Source organism: Oncorhynchus kisutch, linkage group LG1 (assembly GCF_002021735.2).
Source record: "Oncorhynchus kisutch isolate 150728-3 linkage group LG1, Okis_V2, whole genome shotgun sequence".
Taxonomy (NCBI): domain Eukaryota; kingdom Metazoa; phylum Chordata; class Actinopteri; order Salmoniformes; family Salmonidae; genus Oncorhynchus; species Oncorhynchus kisutch.
Window position 1 is genome coordinate 33,066,763 of NC_034174.2, and position 18,802 is coordinate 33,085,564.

An 18,802-nucleotide genomic window follows, 5' to 3' on the forward strand; every position below is an offset into this window, starting at 1 on the left:
GACGACTTTTGTGACCTTTTCTGTTGTGTTGCGAAGGAATTGTCTTTTGCACTTAACTCTGGCCCTGCCTGTGTGAAAAATGGGAGCACCTTTCCAGACCAGAAAGGAAAAAGAAAAGTGTTGAGAGCAAGGGAAAGAGCTCAAATCTTTGTGTTGACATCATTGCTCACCATCATTGTTAACACCGCTTTTTGAAGAGTTGCTGATGTTCCAGCTGTTAATGCCCAAATCCCCCCCCCCCCACACCTTTTACCTGGCCATCATTACTGTGCCTTTGCTGAGATGTCCCTAGTGTCCCGTTGAAGTGGGAGTGGGGCCCTACTCCTGTGTCATCTCTGGTCCTCGTAGCCGTAGGTGATGAAGCTGTTTTCCAGTGAGCTGTTACAACGGGGGCTGGAGAGAGGCTCACCTCTTGCTGGCTGCTGCTCTGATGGTGGCGCTGTTGTCATCACCTTGGGCCACTGATCCAGTTGTCCCGGGTGTTCCACTGCTCTGCCCACCTCACCTCCTGCTGTGTGTCACTTTGGCCAACAACACACAGTTGGAGTGCCTGTCCTGTCCACTCAACTCTACTGACGAAAACAACCCTGCAGAGCTAGGAGGGTAATGCCTCAAGATCTGTTCCAGCTTAACAAGGAGCCATAGTTTTAATTATTTGTGTATTTGCCAGTTGCTTTGCTATCCCTGCGTTGAAGCCTGCAGGAATAATATTTTACTGTGTTAGGGTCAGTTTACATTGCTACCCCACCATGGGATGGAGTGACTCGGCACCCAGGCTTTCCACAAACCACCATGTGCCACTCCCAGTGAAAGGAACCTCCCGCCCTGTGCAGGTATCGATGATTTGAATTTATTTAGTTCTAGAGTTTATTCTAAGTGAATATGAAATCAAAATGAAGAGACTGTCATTGGGCTGCCATCAGGGATCCAGAATCCACAGGAGGCACTGCCCAGTTAACAGTCGGCTTAGTGCCAGGATTCCAGGCCTGACTAGCATAGTTGCGGATTTGGTATGTAAACTTTGGTAGGAAATGCAAATCCTGCCTTTCGAGAGACCCACTGTGTGCCACACCCTGGACGGCAACACAAGGCTTCTCAGAGGTTTTGAGCTCTGCCTGTCTATGACAGGAGTGGGCACCTCCCTTCCCCCCACAGACACCTGTCCCTGCTCAGGTAAAGATTGCTGCCAGCCTGAACGACATACTTTGGTACGTATAAACAAAGAACAGTCTGATCCCTTGTTATGAACACCTGAAAATCACTTAATCTGGTATTGTGTACTTAGATGCATTCTATATATGAGGCAAGCAGATAAACCGCTCAATTAATGATACCTGGTTCATAATAAATGTAATACCATACACTTGTATATATTGCACATAAACGGGTATAGACATCTCCTTAAAGCAATGCCATCAGTATAATAGCACTGGTTACAATTTATTGAAGTCTATTGCTCCATGATCATTTTGTTACACTTTCAAAATGTCCATAGGTCTTTATACAATTCATTAACAGTGTGTTGTCAATAGTTTTTTCTCCCTGCATGCTGTTTTGTCACAGGCAAATTTAGATTCAAGATATTGCTTAACCAATAGAAGTCCCTCTGATGTGTATGTCACGTACCGGTAAGTTAAATTGAGTATGACGTTTTACTCCGTCAAGTGTAACGGGAGTGATAGATAAATAGTTAGGTCACGACTATTCCTAAAATCATACACATATCTAATAATATCCTCAGGCTATATTGTTTAAAAAAATGGTAAAGTATTCAGATGTGCTATTTAACAGCATGCAGGAAGAACAACTGGTAGAGAACAAATGTTAGTTAAAATTAGAACTGCACATTATCAGGGGAGACGGGATCCATTTTGTTTAATGATATGAATGGGTAGGATAGTCTGTTCCCTGCTTATAATGAGTGGGGGAGTGACACGCTCTTGAAAACATCAGCTTTTTATGTCTGCAGCATGAGCATAACATTCAGTTTAGCAGAAATCTTAGTGATGGAAATATCTGATAACAGGTGCCTGATGACCTGGTAGTATGCCTGATATGATCAATACTGCTTGTACAACTGCATAAAATGGCAGGGACACATGAAATAATCTCACAGTTGCATTTGACAGATTAGACACAAATGGAAGAACAGCAGCGGACTCATGCCCCCACCTCCAGTTGAGAATAGCAGAAAGGATAGATGTATAAATATGCCATGAGTATTGATCATCAGTAGTTGTGTTATGTTGTCAGATCATGCAGCGCCCTTCTTCACTGATGATATTGAATGGGTTTTGATGAATTACTTATTTCACAGTAGATAATGTTGCCTTTGCATTATGAAGAGGTAAGTAGTGACTTTCTCTTAGCCATCACTAGTCCCAGGGGGCTTTGAACAGCAAATGCGGTCGTTTAACCATTCACAATACGATTCTAGAAGATTTAATCAGCTTTTTTTCTACTAAATTATAACGCTTAGTTAATATGTTTGATACTGAAGGCTTTGGTTTATTTAGAACATATCCTTATGATATGTGATATTAAGTTAATTTTTCTCCAGTACAATTTCAGGGGATATCGATGTTTGTATGACATGTTCAAATGGTTTAATGTACATGTGTTTGTTGTTTCTCTGGCCAGTCTTGTCTTTGTGTTAAGGACGTGGCCCGGTTTCAGTCCTCAGCTCATCGATTAATCCTCCAGGAAACCGTTTGCAGCAGGTACTACATCATGCACTGTAGTAAATACACATTAAACCCATACTGCTGTATTATGACCTCCTTTTGTATTCCTCATGAAAGGAGTGAACAGGGATTATTCACGTTTGAGTTTCACAAGAGCAACATTCAGAAAAGGAGGAAATAAAGAAGCTTGCTCCATTAAACGTTCTGCTCTGGAAGAGTCATACAACCTGAAAACAGAACTGTAAAACTACACGGGTCAAAGTTTTACCTTAATGTTTTATCTAATTAACAAACATCTGGTTGATACAGTATTAAACAAGGAATTCATCTGACAAGGGATCCACACGTTGGTGAGTACATGTTCTAATGCTGTCAGTGTTTACCATTTAATGTGCATTTAGCCAGAGTCATTATTTACTATTTGAGCTAATTGTAATTTGTACATACCACATTACGTTTCAATTAAAACAATTTGTAAAAATTTAAAATTTAAATAAAGTCTTATTTTAAACATGGCTGTTGTTTTTTATTAGTGTGTTCTCTTTTTTTACTTTTGTACATTTGAAGATGAGGTTGAATGATCTAAAGTTATTACAGTTTTATTGGCATTAAATACAATTTTACAAAATTATAAGACAGTGTACATTATGATGATGTCTGACTTTGTCCTTTAGAGGGTGTTAGCAATTGGATATGTAGACGGACGAGTCGGTCAAGGATCGATTCAGACAAGGTGGTAAATTGTATGACAAGCTACAGTTTATTCAGAGTGAAGATATCTAGAACAGCGTAATTACGGCTCTCCCGCTGGTTCGTACGGAAGCGCAGACGAAGAAGAGGCCGTTACAATCAGTACACCACTATTATATAGAAAAGAAAGTAGGTTGATTCTGGAAGATCGGATCTTTGGATTGGTTCAGCTGGGGTGTAGTCTGTAGTCTTCCGCCATTGGCTCAGTAGTCTGTCCGTCATCGTAGAATCCTCTTCGGGCATTCAACGTTCAGAGACAAAGGAGATCATGTGTGTGTGCGCTGGTTTTGGCCATTAGTGTAATGCGGGAGCTATCCTGTAGGGGACCCCACAGGCTCAACTCTGAGTGGTAGCCCCCCCTTAACAATAGTTTGGTCACCTACATAAGAATTAGCATTTCTCTACAAGGGCAGAGTTGTCTAAAGAAGTTTGACAATTACCTACGTCACTTAGATCTTATTCAGATTCATGTGAAATATCAGAAACGTTATTACTGACATCGTGTTTAAAAACACTAATCTAGTGATAATCGAATCAAATTGGTGAGACGCGAACCATTCCCATCAGACTCAAGTATGCGGAAAGTACGCTCAGACCTTTATTTGCAGTCATTAAAGTCACTATTCTTTGTATCAAATGGCCATTCATAAATAATATGGGTAATTGAAGCCATTAAAATAAAACACACTCATATGTTACATGCTCACATTCTGAAAAGTCAACAGCCCCATTTTATAGAAATCTTTGTGGGAAATGCTGAGTCATGACATACTGTTCCAGTTAATCTATGTGACTTATTATTAACCTGTAACAAGGTGTGACCTACATGTACTGTATATGCATTTTATTAGTGCAGATGTAGATTTATTGTATGCTTGTCTTTCTCATGCAGTTGACAACAGTACACAAATAGAAACACTTGCCACTTCAAATAATTCACGCTGAGTGTACAAAACAATAGGAACACCTTCCTAATATTGAGTTGCATCCCCTTTTGCCCTCAGACCAGCCTCAATTCACCGGGGCATGGACTATACAAGGTCTCGAAAGGCCCATCTTGACTCTGAAGATTCCCACAGTTGTCATGTTGGCTGGGTGTCCTTTGGATGGTGAACCATTCTTGATTCACACAGGAAACTGTTGAGACTGAAAAACCCAACAGAGTTGCAGTTCTTGAAACACTCAAACCTGTGCGCCTGGCACCCACTACCATACCTCATTCAAAGGGACTTAAATATTTTGTCTTGCCATATACCACACCTCTGGCATTATTGCTTAATTATAAATATATAAATTATAAACTATATTGGCCATATACCACAAAGACCCGAGACGCCTTATTGCTATTATAAACTGGCTGCCTGACCTCCACTATAAATTGCATCTAGACATTATCTCACATTTCTTTTAGACTAACATTTCGTTTTCAACAGCGGAGATTTGTATAAACCTTGCAAATGTCAGAGAGACAGACAACTTTGTTTCAACATTCAAATTCGATCTCCAGATGTCGCATAGTAATGAACTTGTCGGGATGAGACAGACAGGCAGGCAGCTTTTCTCAGCCAGTCGAAATCATGAATCATAATTTTTTTATGGATATATACAAAGAACTATCAATCGAAAACAGCTAAAACGAAACGAAGTGCAGCTAGTTTGCTGTCTTTCCAGCTTCAGTTTGAAGTGATTGTGTTAGCTGTGTGGTTGGCTTGCTCCTCCGAATAGGTGTCCTGACGAGAGCACGTTTTCTACGCCAGTCGAAATCGCGCATCATCAGCTCATTGTTATGGATGTATCCAAATAAATGTCACTAGAAAACAGCTTAAACAAACGCAAATGCAGCTACTTTGCTGTCATTCTGTTTGCACTGTTTGACGTGACTGTAAGTTAGTCACAGTTGGCTAGCATGCAAGGGATAAGACTGTTGCCAGCTAGTATGGCAATGGAACATTTAGAACGAACGACTGGGTCGCGTCCATAAATACAAAACAAAAATACTGAAGTACTGGGTTGCTTCTCTGGCAACCGAACCAATTGAACGAAAGTCCAGCCGGTTTGGGGACCAACACAAGATTTGTGTCGCGGTTATATCTTGTGGAAGGAGGAAATTGTATGAATAAATGTATCAACATTTTTTATTAAAATATGTAAATAATTATTTGAATATGGTAACTGGTTGTATAAAAGTGATAATGCCCGAGAAGCCGGTGTTTGGAGGATATATTGGCCCTCAATGAACACCCGTGCCAATATATCCTCCAAACAATGGCTTCTCCGTAACAAATACAGCCACATCACATTCAATCCCCTCAATTTATGCTGTTGAGAGAGGCTTGTACTTCTCATTCTTAAAATGTCACCAACAGCATTTTGAGTAGATGTGTGTGACTGCTTTTTCCCCAGATCTGTGACACCATATCTTTGGCCGGAGTCTGGTGGAGGACACTCATGCAGACATTACCATGGGATGGGATTATGAGTCTGGTCTTTCCCAAGCAGCTGTCAATTAAGGGAGGCACTCCTGTATTTGACAACATTTGGAAACATGGCAAGATCCCCCCAAGACCTGTTCTCCATCTAACTGACCAAGTGAGATTTCCCTGGAGGACTGGGTTGTAGATGGCAGTTTGTTAATCCTGGGAGGAACCGACCCCTCCTACTTCACAGGAAGCATCCAATGGATCCCCATCTCTCAACCTACTGGCAGTATGAAGTAGACAGGTAATATTGTGGACGGCTAATGAATGAGTTTATGTGTAACAGAATAAAAGATTATCATTGTCCCACAGAAGACACCAACCAAATTCAAACTCATTAAGGATGATCAGTCACTGGTGTTATGCATACTTTTGTTGTTGATGACTCTATAGAATAGTGACGCTATTTGTCTTAAAGTGGCAGGTAGCCTAGTGGTTAGAGTGTTAGGCCAGTAACTGAAAGGTTGGTGGATTGAATCCCCGAGCTGACAAGATAATAATCTGTCGTTCTGCCCCTGAACAAGGCAATTATCCCACTGTTCCTAGGCCGTCATTGTAAATAAGAGTTTGTTCTTAACGGACTTGCCTAGTAAATAAATATGTGCTCTGTCTGTTGCAGTACAATGGGAATACTGTGGCGTGTGCAGCTGGCTGCCAAGCTATGGTTGACTCTGGCACCACTGAGATCATCGGGCCTCCCAGGGATGTCAATGGCTGGGTGGGAGCATACAGGCAGGTTTCACTGGATCTCAATCTTATAAATGAACACAGTTTTGTGATGGATATTTGTGTTATGTTTTTCATATGTATAATAACTGAAAAACCCATTTATGGTACTAATGTAAGTGGCTCAGCAAATTTCAGCAAATTACTAGGATACATTTCCTTACTACTTTACAGAGTATCGTGACATGCCTGAGATGACCTTTAACATCAATGGATTCAGCTTCACTCTCCTAGCATCTGCCTATTTTTCCATAGTAAGTATCGCTAAAATGTAGTGTAATGTTCCGTTTGAGCATATATTGAGCGATGCTCAATAAGAAAGCTTAAGCCACACTTTGGTACAGACCTGGCGCCGGAACGAATCATTTGGATGGGCCTTTGATTTCCATAGGGGGGAAAGTTTTTTCACGGGACCTCCTATGTGTGCACGTGCTAGCCCGTTTACAGTTTTTTATGCCTGTAACAGTAGCTTAAAAACCATAGGCAGTTTGTGAGTTTCAAGTTTAGGGAAGCGTAAAATTTATCCTTCCATTTCTACTGATCTGCATGCCAGTTATTATTTTTATATGCACATTTTTGCGTAAAAGTTTCATTTCAATAATAACGTTTTCGTTTCTCAAAATCTTTGTCACATTGTTAATCATAAAAATCTGAAGTAAAATGATAAAAATCTAAAAGTTCAAATTAAACTATGGCGAGAGCACTAGCCCCTGCCCTCAACCTACAGTATTAGCCAATGTGTGTTGTTCAATGTCTACATTCCATGAGACTTGAAGAAAAAAATACATGCAGTGCTTGACAACCTGTTTATCCACTTGTCCTTCAGACGAGGAGGTGACTGAAAATGTTGTTTGATGCAAGAAACCACTTTACAAAATAACATTTATTATTATTCCCATACAATTATTACAGAGAATCAGACAAATGATGCTACGCTCTGCCTATTGGCTACTGAGTTTATTCAAGACTTTCTCAAAATACAACACATCCCTTTTGCGACATTAAAAGGCTCTTTATCTGATTACTTTTCCAAGATGGCGAGAAATGCACACATTTTGTGCTCTTGTAGGAAGCAACCACATTGTTGACTAGAAATGAGCTATAACTGGGTTAATAACTCACTAATTAGCTAAGAATATGAACAAATGTGTGCAAACGTGGCTACATGCAGCTCTCCCTTTGATCTCAAGAGCATCTACTGGCTACCGATCATACTGTAGCCTAAACATCCCACTTCAAAGTGAATGGCACAGATCCATATATGGCAATGGCTATTTGCATATAGGCCTACTGCAGCTGTGATTGGTTATGGCTCACTGGTCTGTGTAAAGTATGGGCCTGAGTGGTGCCTGTCAATGCAATAGAATCCTACTCCAATGCTTACAAGAAAATCTCTTGCACAGTTAGTTTTGCATACTAAATCTTGCATAGTTCATTTTGTTTCGGTATATTATGTTGAAAGTGGCTAATATTGCATTGATTCGATCACAATTCCCACAGTAGAGCAAAACGTTTATAGTGTTAACTAAAAGAGAATACTGTAGAAAGTTGAGTGAGGTTCAGTCTCGTGCTTCTCTGCACCAGCTCATATTTCTTCTGGTTGGCAGTCTGAGTGGAGCTGCTCGCCCGCATGCAGTTGAGGGAACATTGCCTTACAATGTTCCAGAGTGGCGCAGCAGTCTAAGGCACTGCATCTCAGTGCAAGAGGAACTCTTCCTGGTTCGAGTCCAGGCTGTATCACATCCGGCCGTGATTGGGAGTCCCATAGGGACTGGCCCAGCGTCGTCTGGGTTTGGCTGGGGTAGGCCGTCATTGTAAATAAGAATTTGTTCTTAATTGACTTCCCGAGTTAAAATAGACATGCTGACCAGACCTCTCCTGCGCATGTTGATTTTGTCCACCCAGACCGGATGCAATCAGGACAAGCAGGTTGAAATATCAAAACGAACTCTGAACCAACTTGGGGACAGGTCAAAAAGTTTTGAACATTTATGGCAATTTAACTAGCAGGCTTGCTGTTGCCAGCTAAATTGTCCTGGGATATAAACATTGGGTTGTTATTTTACCTGGTCCTCTACTCCGACAATTAATCCACAGATAAAATGGTAAACTGAGTTTCTTTCTACTAATCTCTCCTCCTTCAGGCTTTTTCTTCTTCTTCTTTGGACTTTATATGGAAGTTGGAAACCAACTGTAAGGTGCATTACCACTACCAACTGGACTGGAGTGTGGACCTCAATTAATCTTTCAATCACCCATGTGGGTATATGTTGCTAAAAACCGTTGAGGAGGACATGGGAGAGGCAGGACTTGCAGAGGGTCAAGAGTCACAAATAGAACCAAGTTCTATTTTAGCACCTGGCTACACAGGTGATCGTTGACATGTGGGTGCAATGACTGAATAACATGTATGTGCACATTTATTTTTGCAACGCACGCACACCCGACTTGAGCAGTGTGGTCAGCATGTCAGAGGTTCCTGTACCAGTGAGCTTCTGACGTTTCCACTAGATATATGGGATAATCAATCATGATATTTAGATCTTCCAAATACTGAGGAATGGACATAAATAAAACGGTACATTTCCTTAATTTTTCCTTGGCTTGTATGAGGCGAAGAAAAAAATGAGTGGTGTACAAGTTAAGATAATCAGACATTGCCAAATGGATGCACCATATTTTCGCCACAACCCTCTACCTTTCTCCTTGATGCAACATTTTAAGATCATACTCAAGACACATTATATTCACACATATTTTAGACGCTTTTCACTAACAGCCGCAACTCAATAAACTAGACCTATTGCCAAGTGCACTACTCAGTTGGCGGGCTTCCCAAACACACTTGTGTTTTAAAATAATACACAGCTATTTAAAAAAATAAAAAATAATAATGATCGACTGTGGCTAAGTTATGTTCCCTGGGGAAGTATTTTGAATGATTTTATTTAGACAGGAGTAGTTGGATAATTTTGGCGAAATCCAGTATCCTAAAAGTGCACTGTGCACCTGCCACTTTCCTTTCCAAAACGCAAGAGGCTGAAACCAGAGATCGTTATATAATGATAAGATGCTCATGTCTCCGCTCTAAAAATGGAAGTCTTTGTCTCAAAGGCGGAAAGGAAGGCGACAAGCTTCGGCCTGCATATTATTCGATAGAAACGCATTGGGCTTATACTGGACAGATTTTGGCTAGAGTGTGCCCTCTCGCTTCGCCTCTTCCTCTCTGCTGTATGTAGCCTATGTACATAGTCTGATGCTGTCTGGCCAGAAGTAGTATGACATGCCATAATCTTTTGGTCCAGACAGCATCAGATTGTTTGTCTCTGTCAAATAAATGACCAATATTTCAGTATTTTATTTGGACAGACAAGGAGATACGGTAGGGTGGGCCAGGCCCTCTAAGGCCCGCCCATAACTCCGGTCACTCAATTTAAAATCACCACAATATGCCAATGCTATTACTGAAATGTCTATTCCTTGTTGCAATGTAAGGACTCAACATTGTTAAGATCAGAGAGAAACTTTTCCACTAGCCCTGCTGCTATGTGTCCCCTGGCGACCGGTTCATACATAAAACATCCTCTGTTCAGGCTGCAAAGATGTCGGTTTCCTCCTTAATACTTTTTTCCCCACCACCATGTGGAGTGGCTAATGTTACTTCCTGATGTTGCTGACCATGTTCAGGCAGGGGTAAACAACAGACCCACACGGTGTGCAACATCCAGAAGTTGGTGGTGAAAAATATTATGCATATTGGCCTCCCGAATGGCGCAGTGGTCTAAGGCACTGCATCGCAGTGCTAGCTGTGCCGCTAGAGATTCTCCCGCGACCGAGAGACCCATTGACCCAGTGTCGTCTGGGTCAGGGGAGGGTTTGGCCGGCAGGGATGTCCTTGTCCCATCGTGCTTTAGCAACTCCTGTGTCGGGCCGGGCGCAGTGCACGCTGACACAGTTGCCAGGTGTACGGTGTTTCCTCCGACACATTAGTGCGGCTGGCTTCTGGGATAAGTGGGCATTGTGCCAAGAAGCAATGCGGCTTGGTTCGGATGTGTTTCAGAGGACGCACGGCTTGACCTTCGCCTCTCAATTGGATACCACGAAATTGGGGAGAAAAAGGGGTAAAAGTAAAAAAATTATTATAATAATTTAAAAAGTGCATATTTTCTGATTTTTTTCCTTCCACCCACAGACCATTAAATCGAGAAAAGGAGGAAACCCGACGCCGTTGCAGCCTGAATGGAGGATGTGTTTCTGTACGAACCTGTCGCTAGGGGACACGAGTGTATCACCGTCTGGGCACATTAAGTCTAGATGATAGTGGACAATAGCGCCCACTAGCGGCTGTCCAGGCTACTTTTCCACCTGCAGTTATACTCCGCTTTCTTCTCTCTCCAGTATGGCTCCAGTTGTAGTACTGGTTTTGCTTGGGACAATGATCAGTGGATCCTGGGTGAGGTCTTCATGAGGCAGTTTTACACAATCTTTAACAGAGACCAGAACTGTGTGGCCCAGGCTGAATCGTTCTGATATTTCTTAATTTCTTAATTTTGGGGGATTTGTGTGTATTGTTTTGTATTGTTAGATATTACTGCACTGTTGGAGCTAGAAACACAAGCATTTCGCTGCACCTGCGATAACATCTGCTAAATATGTGGATGCTGACAACCACGCTGGTGCCCCAACACCACACTGAGACCATGCCTGTCTGCATCTGACTCTGAAAGATTCACCAGGACCGACCATCATTATTCCAGTTCTGTTTACATCTGAAGTGAACTGCAGACAGGTAATGAAAAGTGAACAAGCTCCACTACTGTGCGATTATTCCAATTATGCGAATAAAACAAAGTGAACCTGTATCAGATTTGTGATTTATTAAGTCTATTGTGCTGTTTTGCAAATGTGGTAGTTTGACTATTGACATGGATTCTCGTTCAGATTAACCAGGTTGATTATGGGCAAGACTGCATGTTCAGCTAAATCCTAAATTCAGCTAAATCATTCACAATTACAGTCCACTAGATGGCATGAAAACCCATAGACTCACAAATACACTATATTATCGGCAGTCATTTCATTAAATCAGGAGGGGGCTTACAGAGAAAGGATGAGTCATCTTCTGAATTCAGTCTACATACACACACACAACTACATGCCAATCATTGAGCATCAGCAGGCACTGACTGCATGCACCATGCCATCTGTGCCTGGTCTAAATACAGTCATCTTAGATTCAGGTCGTTCTTACATTTCTGCTGCGGGTTGATTGGTTCTAATTATAAACTATGCTTGAATATCTACTAGCTGGAAATGTGTCATTACCACACCTCAATACTTCCTATTAGTGACAATACATATTGTACAGTATGTTACTGCAAGGCCGTAGACCTAGTTGAAGTAAAAATGTACAGGGATCTTAACATTTGTCAAACACTCTCATCCAGTGCAACTTACTATAGTACATTTTCATACTGGTCCCCCATTGGATTTGAACCCACAACCATGGCATTGAAAGAGCCATGCTCTACCAACTGAACCACATGGGACCTAAGCATCTAGCATCTGCTGACATATCACCCAGTTTAATCAAACCTGTCACTTCATTACAAAACCTGGATGATTTTGCTTTTGGTCAGCGTTGCTAAATCAGGGATTATGTCCCAAATGGCACCCTATTCCCTAACCAGAGGCAAATGGGCCCTCGTCAAAGGTAGTGACTAATATAGCCTTTTGGAATGAACCCAGGGTCTTTAGACTTCCCTCTCCAGTCCTCTTGAATCATTAATATAGTAGAAGTCTTCATTTACACTTTAGCAGTATTACATTAGCGGGTTCTGGCACACATGCCTTCATATTATAGAATCTAGATGGAAATATACCTTTACTTCTGCAGATATTGACACTTAATCCATAATGACATCGAGTACAGTAATTCAGATTGGTGATAAACACAAACCCACACAGAAAAACACTGTCCTTCCCTCAGTTTACCTGTAATTAAGTTACCTGTAAATGGCAAAAGGGATGTGATGGTGTGCACCTACAGCCACAAGACAGTGCCAAAGGTAAATGGTCCAAAAGAGGGAGAATAAAAAGCCTGCATCAAATGGTGCCTGAAGAAAGTAAACGGACTACTTCTCCAGTGAACTGAGTTTTCACCTCAGTGATCCTGTGAGTTCTAACATTTCACCCCCTAGTGATCACAGTACATGTCATTAGGGTAATTTGCTGTAGAAAAAGAAGCCAGTGGAGTGGCATGCCATTTGGCCCCGTGAGCAGGCCTGAATATCATGCTTCACTAACACTGGACACTCGCTTCACAATATCGCAAGGAGGGCTGTAAATAAAGCATCAATTCTAGGCGATCAGATATTGACAGTAGTGGGAAAAGTACCCATTTGTCATACTTGAGTAAAAGTAAAGATACCTTAATAGAAAAGGACTCAAGTAAAAGTTAGTCACCCAGTAAAATACTTGAGTACGTTTTTGGTTTAAAAGTACATCTAATTGCTAAAATATACTTAAATATCAAAAGTAAAAGTAAATACTATAAATAATTTCAAATATTATATTAAGCAAACCTGAAAACATGATTTTCTTTATTTTTATTTGCGGATTGCCAGGGGCAGACTCCAACACTCATTTATAAATTAAGCATTTTTATATGGGAGTAAAAAGTAGATATTTTCTTTATGAATGTAGTGGAGTCAAAGTAATCAAAAATATAAATAGTAAAGTAGTAAAGTACAATAGTAAATAGTAAAGTACAGATAAACTACTTACCAAAAACAGTACTTACACAGTCGCTAGTGAAAGTCTACACATCCCTTGCACAGTCTTCACATGTTGCTGCATGTTGCCCTAAGAGTTGTGCAAAATTGGAAGAATATGATTCCAAATTATTCACAGCTGTAAAGGCTGCTATAGGTGCTTCCACCAAGTATTACCTCTGGGGTGTTAGGACATACGCAATCAATACAACATTTTGTATTTCTTAGTCATTTGGAAAATGTTCTATAAATGTTCTATAATGTGGAGCACATTGTATAGATCGATAGGAAAAACATCTAATTTAATCTGGGGTTTTTTATACAATTTTAAGGCAGAAAAATGTGAAGACTGTGCAAGGGGTGTGTAGACTTCCACTAGGCACTGTAATAAGTAATTCAAAGTATTTTTACTTAGTTATGTGTCTCTTGAGTGCTTCTTTCCAAGAAAAACACAGTATCATCACACTTCATGTTTTGGAAGTTTGAGGTTGTGAATACAGTTGACAAGTACAGTGGATGAACAGGAAGGCATTTGAGAGCATAGCAGAGAGATTCTGACAAAAGTCTGTCATTACAGATTAATGTCTTTGTACTTGACCCAACAATTCATAAGCAGTAAGTAGTAAGTAACACAGACGTAGAGTAGGCAAACGCAGAACATCACAAGAAATGGCTACCACAAAGACACAGAATACTTTTACATACGTATATAAACAGATAACAATTACTCAGCTGATTCCCTTTGTGAGTGTATAAGAGATTACACACCCGGTTACGCTTGAAATATTTTAACCAATCATTGCTTGGTCAGAGATGATACATTTTTCTTCAGGAGATTATAATGCAGTCTTTATACAGAAGAGCCAGAGGTCCAATAGCTTCTACCAGAAATGACCATGTCAATGTAAGGGTCTTCAAAGCATAACAAGATTATAGGTTATGATAATATTCTTATATAACATTATCTGTCTTTAATTTACAACTCCTCTGCTAGTATGCAAAAGCACATACAGTATCTTGCAACATCTTTATATAATAATGTAAACTGTAGGGATACATACTATTAAACATCTGATTAATAGATAGTTAGATAATGTATATACACATACATATGAAACTATATGACCCTGAGCAGGCAGAAACATAGACATTAATGGATAGCTTAAGAAAGTCTTGCTTCTGAAAATGTTAGTGGCACATGTTTTGTTGTGTGTGTTCAGTAACTGTTTTACTGTGAGTTAATAATGGGCCTTTCAGCTTATACTATAGGTTTGAGTATTTGGTCTTAAGAGGTGGGAGTCTGTCTTCAGAGATGTCCCTCTATAACAGCAGCGCAGTAAGTTCCTCCATCAAGGTACTGATATTACGATGGCACCTGGTTTCAAGTTAAGAGGGCCAGAGATTCTCAGGTTGAAAAGCAGTTAGTCAAGGTTAGGTAATATCTAATGAAGTGTGTTAAGAAACCCCCATAGCATGCAACTGGACTGAGTGACTAAACAAAGGTTCAGGTACAAAACAAGAGCTCAAACTTCATTGAGCTCAAACCTGATTTTCAGCTGGGTAACATTAGCATCTGACTGCTTCTTGACCATTTTTTCTGAGCTCATGGTGCTGGCATAATATCAATGACTTTTGTTTATATTATACCTCCTACATCAGTCCTAAATCTTAGTTGTGTCTGTTTAGCAATACAAGAATGACAGCAGAATATCTGTTGTTCCAGTGCTAAGAGTTGTGTTTCCATCCCATGCTCAACTGTGGCAGGGGTGCTAGGTAGGCTAGCATATTAGCTGTACTACTGGCTGCTATTTCTACCATGTTTATAAGACAATCGCCCAGTCTGCATTTGTCCGTTTGCTTAGGGACTTGAACCCATGCCCAGAAGTACTCAGTGGATTTTCACAGCAACTCCCTTTGGTAGGACTAGGCCTGGCTGCTAACAAATATCCTTTCTGTCCCACACTGTCCCATTAGCATCCCCCCCTCAATAATGACTAAGTGACAGAGACTATTATTAGCCTGGTAATCCAGGCGTCACAGCAGCACAGATGTATTGGAGCAATGTTGAGTCTATTCAAGTGAATACACTTCAATGCTGCTTCTGTTGGTTGCATAAATTCAGCTACAACTCATAACGTATTTGTGCCCCTTGTCACTGGAAAGAATCAACAATATTGGTATTCTAACACAAAGGAATGAAGCATTTGATGAACACATAAATTGCTACAGAATCAATTAGTGAGAATTAATGCTCATTTGGTTGAAAGTTATTGTTTTATAAAAAGACAAGATAGTGTAATCCCACTACGTAAAGCTACTTACCCTATTGAATTTCTACATATGGAAAATGGATAGCCTCCTCCTGCTTCATGAGCAAGTTACAGTCCTACTGAGGCAGCTGAGTCACCCATCCTCCACCCTCCCACCAGTGTTTTTATGTGGAAGATCCTCCAGTTGAACCGAAACACCATCTCACACAACAATAGGGGTGTCCGAGTACACAGAGCTCAGAGACTCTGCGTCTGACTTCCTTCTCTGTTCCTGCCTCCCTCTGTCCTCCTCCTGCCACCCCTCATCCTCCTCCCCACATGGGCTCAGTCGCCCATTCTGCTCCAGCAGGCCCTTTGGGTCCAGGTAGGTGACATGCCTGTTAAAGGGAGGCTTGTCAAAGGCACCCCCTCCACCTCCGCCCCCCTCCGGGCCTGTGTCCTCATGGGTGGGAGAGACGCTAAGGATGGAGGAGTGAAGGCTGTCCCCCGGGGCTCTCTTGTCCAGGCCCTGGCCCGGGCAGCAGATGCAGCTGCAGGGTGTGAGGTAGAGGTAGATGAGCACCATCATCGCACTGGCCAGACAGCCCACCAATGTGGTGTAGGCCGTCTTCATGCCCTCCTGCCCTCCAGCCTGAGTGGCATTGTGCACTAACACAGTCACATACAGGGTTTCGTTGAAGGATTCCCCCACTGCGTAACAGGTGTAGATCCCAGAGTCCTCTAGCGTGATGGGGCCGACCTGCAGGCTGCCGTCGCTGAGGACCCTGGAACTCTGGTTACCAGAAGACAACTGTACATTGCCTGGAAGGACCCAGCTCTTCAGCATGTACCTCTGCCTAGTGTCACAGCCCAGTCTTACGAACTGCTCAAGGTAGGCCTCCTCGTCTAAAATGGTCACTGCGCTGCAATTCAGATGAACCTTGTTCAGCTCCAGGGTGAGTGCCTTCTCCTTCTGTGTGCCTGGGAGGAGGCAGGTGTGGTCGTCTCTGAAATCAGTGGCAGAGCTGAGCTCCTGGCGGTGCCAGCGGGCCAGCATGCTGTACAGCTCACAGCTGCAGGGCAGCGGGTTGTTGTGGAAGTAGAGGCCATTCTTGATCCAGGCAGGCAGGACCTGGAGCTCCTGTATGGGCAGCAGTTTGAGCCGATTGGTGGACACGTCCAACAGAGTGAGCTTCTCCAGCCGATTCCTCTCTTTGACCAGCTCCAGGGGGAAGCGTTGGATCTGGTTCTGACTGAGGTAGAGCTTCTGCAGGCTGTTGAGGCTGGAGAAGGCAGTGCGGTCAATCTGGGAGATGTAGTTGTTGTAAAGCAGAAGCACCTCCAGGTGCTCCAGGGGCTCGAAGATGAACTCCTCCAGAATTTTCAGGCCATTTGAGGAAAGGTCCAGGTAGCGCAACCGTGTGACATATAGGAAGGCCTCGGAAGAGAGGAAGGTGAGGCCGTTGTGGCTGAGCAGGAGGCTGTGCAGCATGCTGAGCTTGACAGGGGTCCATTCAGCTTTCAGTTTACTGATTTGGTTGAAGCTAAGGTCCAGCACAGCAGTGTAGCGAGGAAAAGCCATGGGGATGCTGGTCAGGTTCATCTTGGAGCAGCTAACGATGTTGCTGGCGCACAAACAGGTTTTGTGGCAGGTGACAGATTTTGAGCTGGTTGTTGCTCCTGAAGGCAGTAGGAGACTCAGGACCAGAAGGGCAAAGAGCCCCTTAATAGACACTCCTTCTATGGCACAGCGGGAACCAGAGAGTTTGCCATCCACCATGTCAGGTGCAGGCATGGTAGAGGATGTTGAATGTATTTTTAGATAGGGAATCTTAGTCTTCACAATGCAGAATTTAGACTTCATATGACATACATCCTCAATCGGCCATGTGCTGAAAGAAAATATATTGGAGGTCAGCAGCACATTGCTTCCCTTTACCTTGATATTTGTAGTGTCCCCTGGCAAAAATTATGCCAACACCTAGCAATAACATAAAACAACCACATGACAGTCATAACTCACACACGTGGTCTGTCAAGCATAGTAAATGCGCTACTAAACAGTAATAGATGAGCAGAATATCTTCCATGCACTTTAACCATACGCACATGGTAGATTTACCAGGGTGCATTGCACCACAGGACCGCTACAAGTTCCCATAATGAGTTGAACTTCATGCGTCTCAGAACAGATCTCTAATTTCTACGCTTGTTTCATTCACTAACTCATGTTCGACATTGAATACACTGCCTACATTACATCCTACATGTCTAGCCACATTAGCCACAAAAAGCACTGCCGATATCCCATTGCTAAAGAGGAGAGTAGGCTATCTATTATTAATAAAGCCAAAACAATTTAAATACTTGTCTATTAGCTGATGCCATGCAACATAGTTTTATTTTCAAAACCTATAGAAACGTTCAACATCCAGGTGACCTCTGCCTAAAATAAATTATCCACAAGCATTATTTTACCTTCCGCTCCCTCTCAAGGCGTAAACTGAAGAAAATCAAAGGCGATATTAAGAAATGTCGCAGGTTTGTACAGCAAGTGGACCCAGGACGTCGATGCAAAATAGTAGCCTACCAATTGGCTATACTTCATATAATAAGAAAATGCGATTCGAAGTGATTCTTTAAGAGCGGAGTAGACCACAGCCTATGATGTCAAGCCTTCTATGTCGTATCAGAGAGAGCGAAGCAGCAGCCTTCTGCCGGATGAAGAGCCTTCTGATTGATTACTGGGAGGGCGCTCACGCGATGCACTATTACAAACACAGCACCGACCTCGAGTCAAGTCCGTTAGTTTCCACTCCAGTAGCTCAATGCAACATTTGTACGGATTATTATCATGGAAGGTAGAATAAAACGATTAAATACAGATTAGGATAAAGGGGTATTAAATTATATTTATTTTAGGTTATTTAATTCCCTTCAGACTGTAGGTCTAATAACAGGTACAACATTTACACAGGTGTGTATAAATGTGGCCCCATTGTACTATACCAGTCAGCCTATTTTGGCTTCTTAACTTCGAAAATAGGTATTGCAATGTGATGAGAAAAAAAGGAATGTTAACTGAATCAGAATGATAATCTGAGCTAACCTATAGGCCAGGGATGGGCAACTGGCGGCCCGTG

The 18,802-nt window shown here is 42.0% G+C and overlaps 1 protein-coding gene and 1 pseudogene across 1 annotated transcript; one reads left to right on the plus strand and one right to left on the minus strand.

Moving 5' to 3' along the window:
* Nucleotides 1–1,031: 1,031 nt before the first annotated feature.
* LOC109874402 (pepsin A-like) lies at nt 1,032–11,167 on the plus strand (annotated as a pseudogene).
* A 2,066-nt stretch (nt 11,168–13,233) lies between these two features.
* On the minus strand, nt 13,234–17,927 carry LOC109905414 (amphoterin-induced protein 1-like). The gene has a single exon (XM_020502810.2). The coding sequence runs from the start codon at nt 17,521–17,523 to the stop codon at nt 15,883–15,885; it is 1,641 nt and encodes a 546-aa protein (XP_020358399.2). The 5' UTR covers nt 17,524–17,927; the 3' UTR covers nt 13,234–15,882.
* Nucleotides 17,928–18,802: the final 875 nt, after the last annotated feature.

Bases quoted from the DNA above. Each gene is read 5' to 3' on its own strand.
- LOC109905414 (XM_020502810.2), bottom strand. From the start codon at position 17,523: ATGAAGTCTAAATTCTGCATTGTGAAGACTAAGATTCCCTATCTAAAA.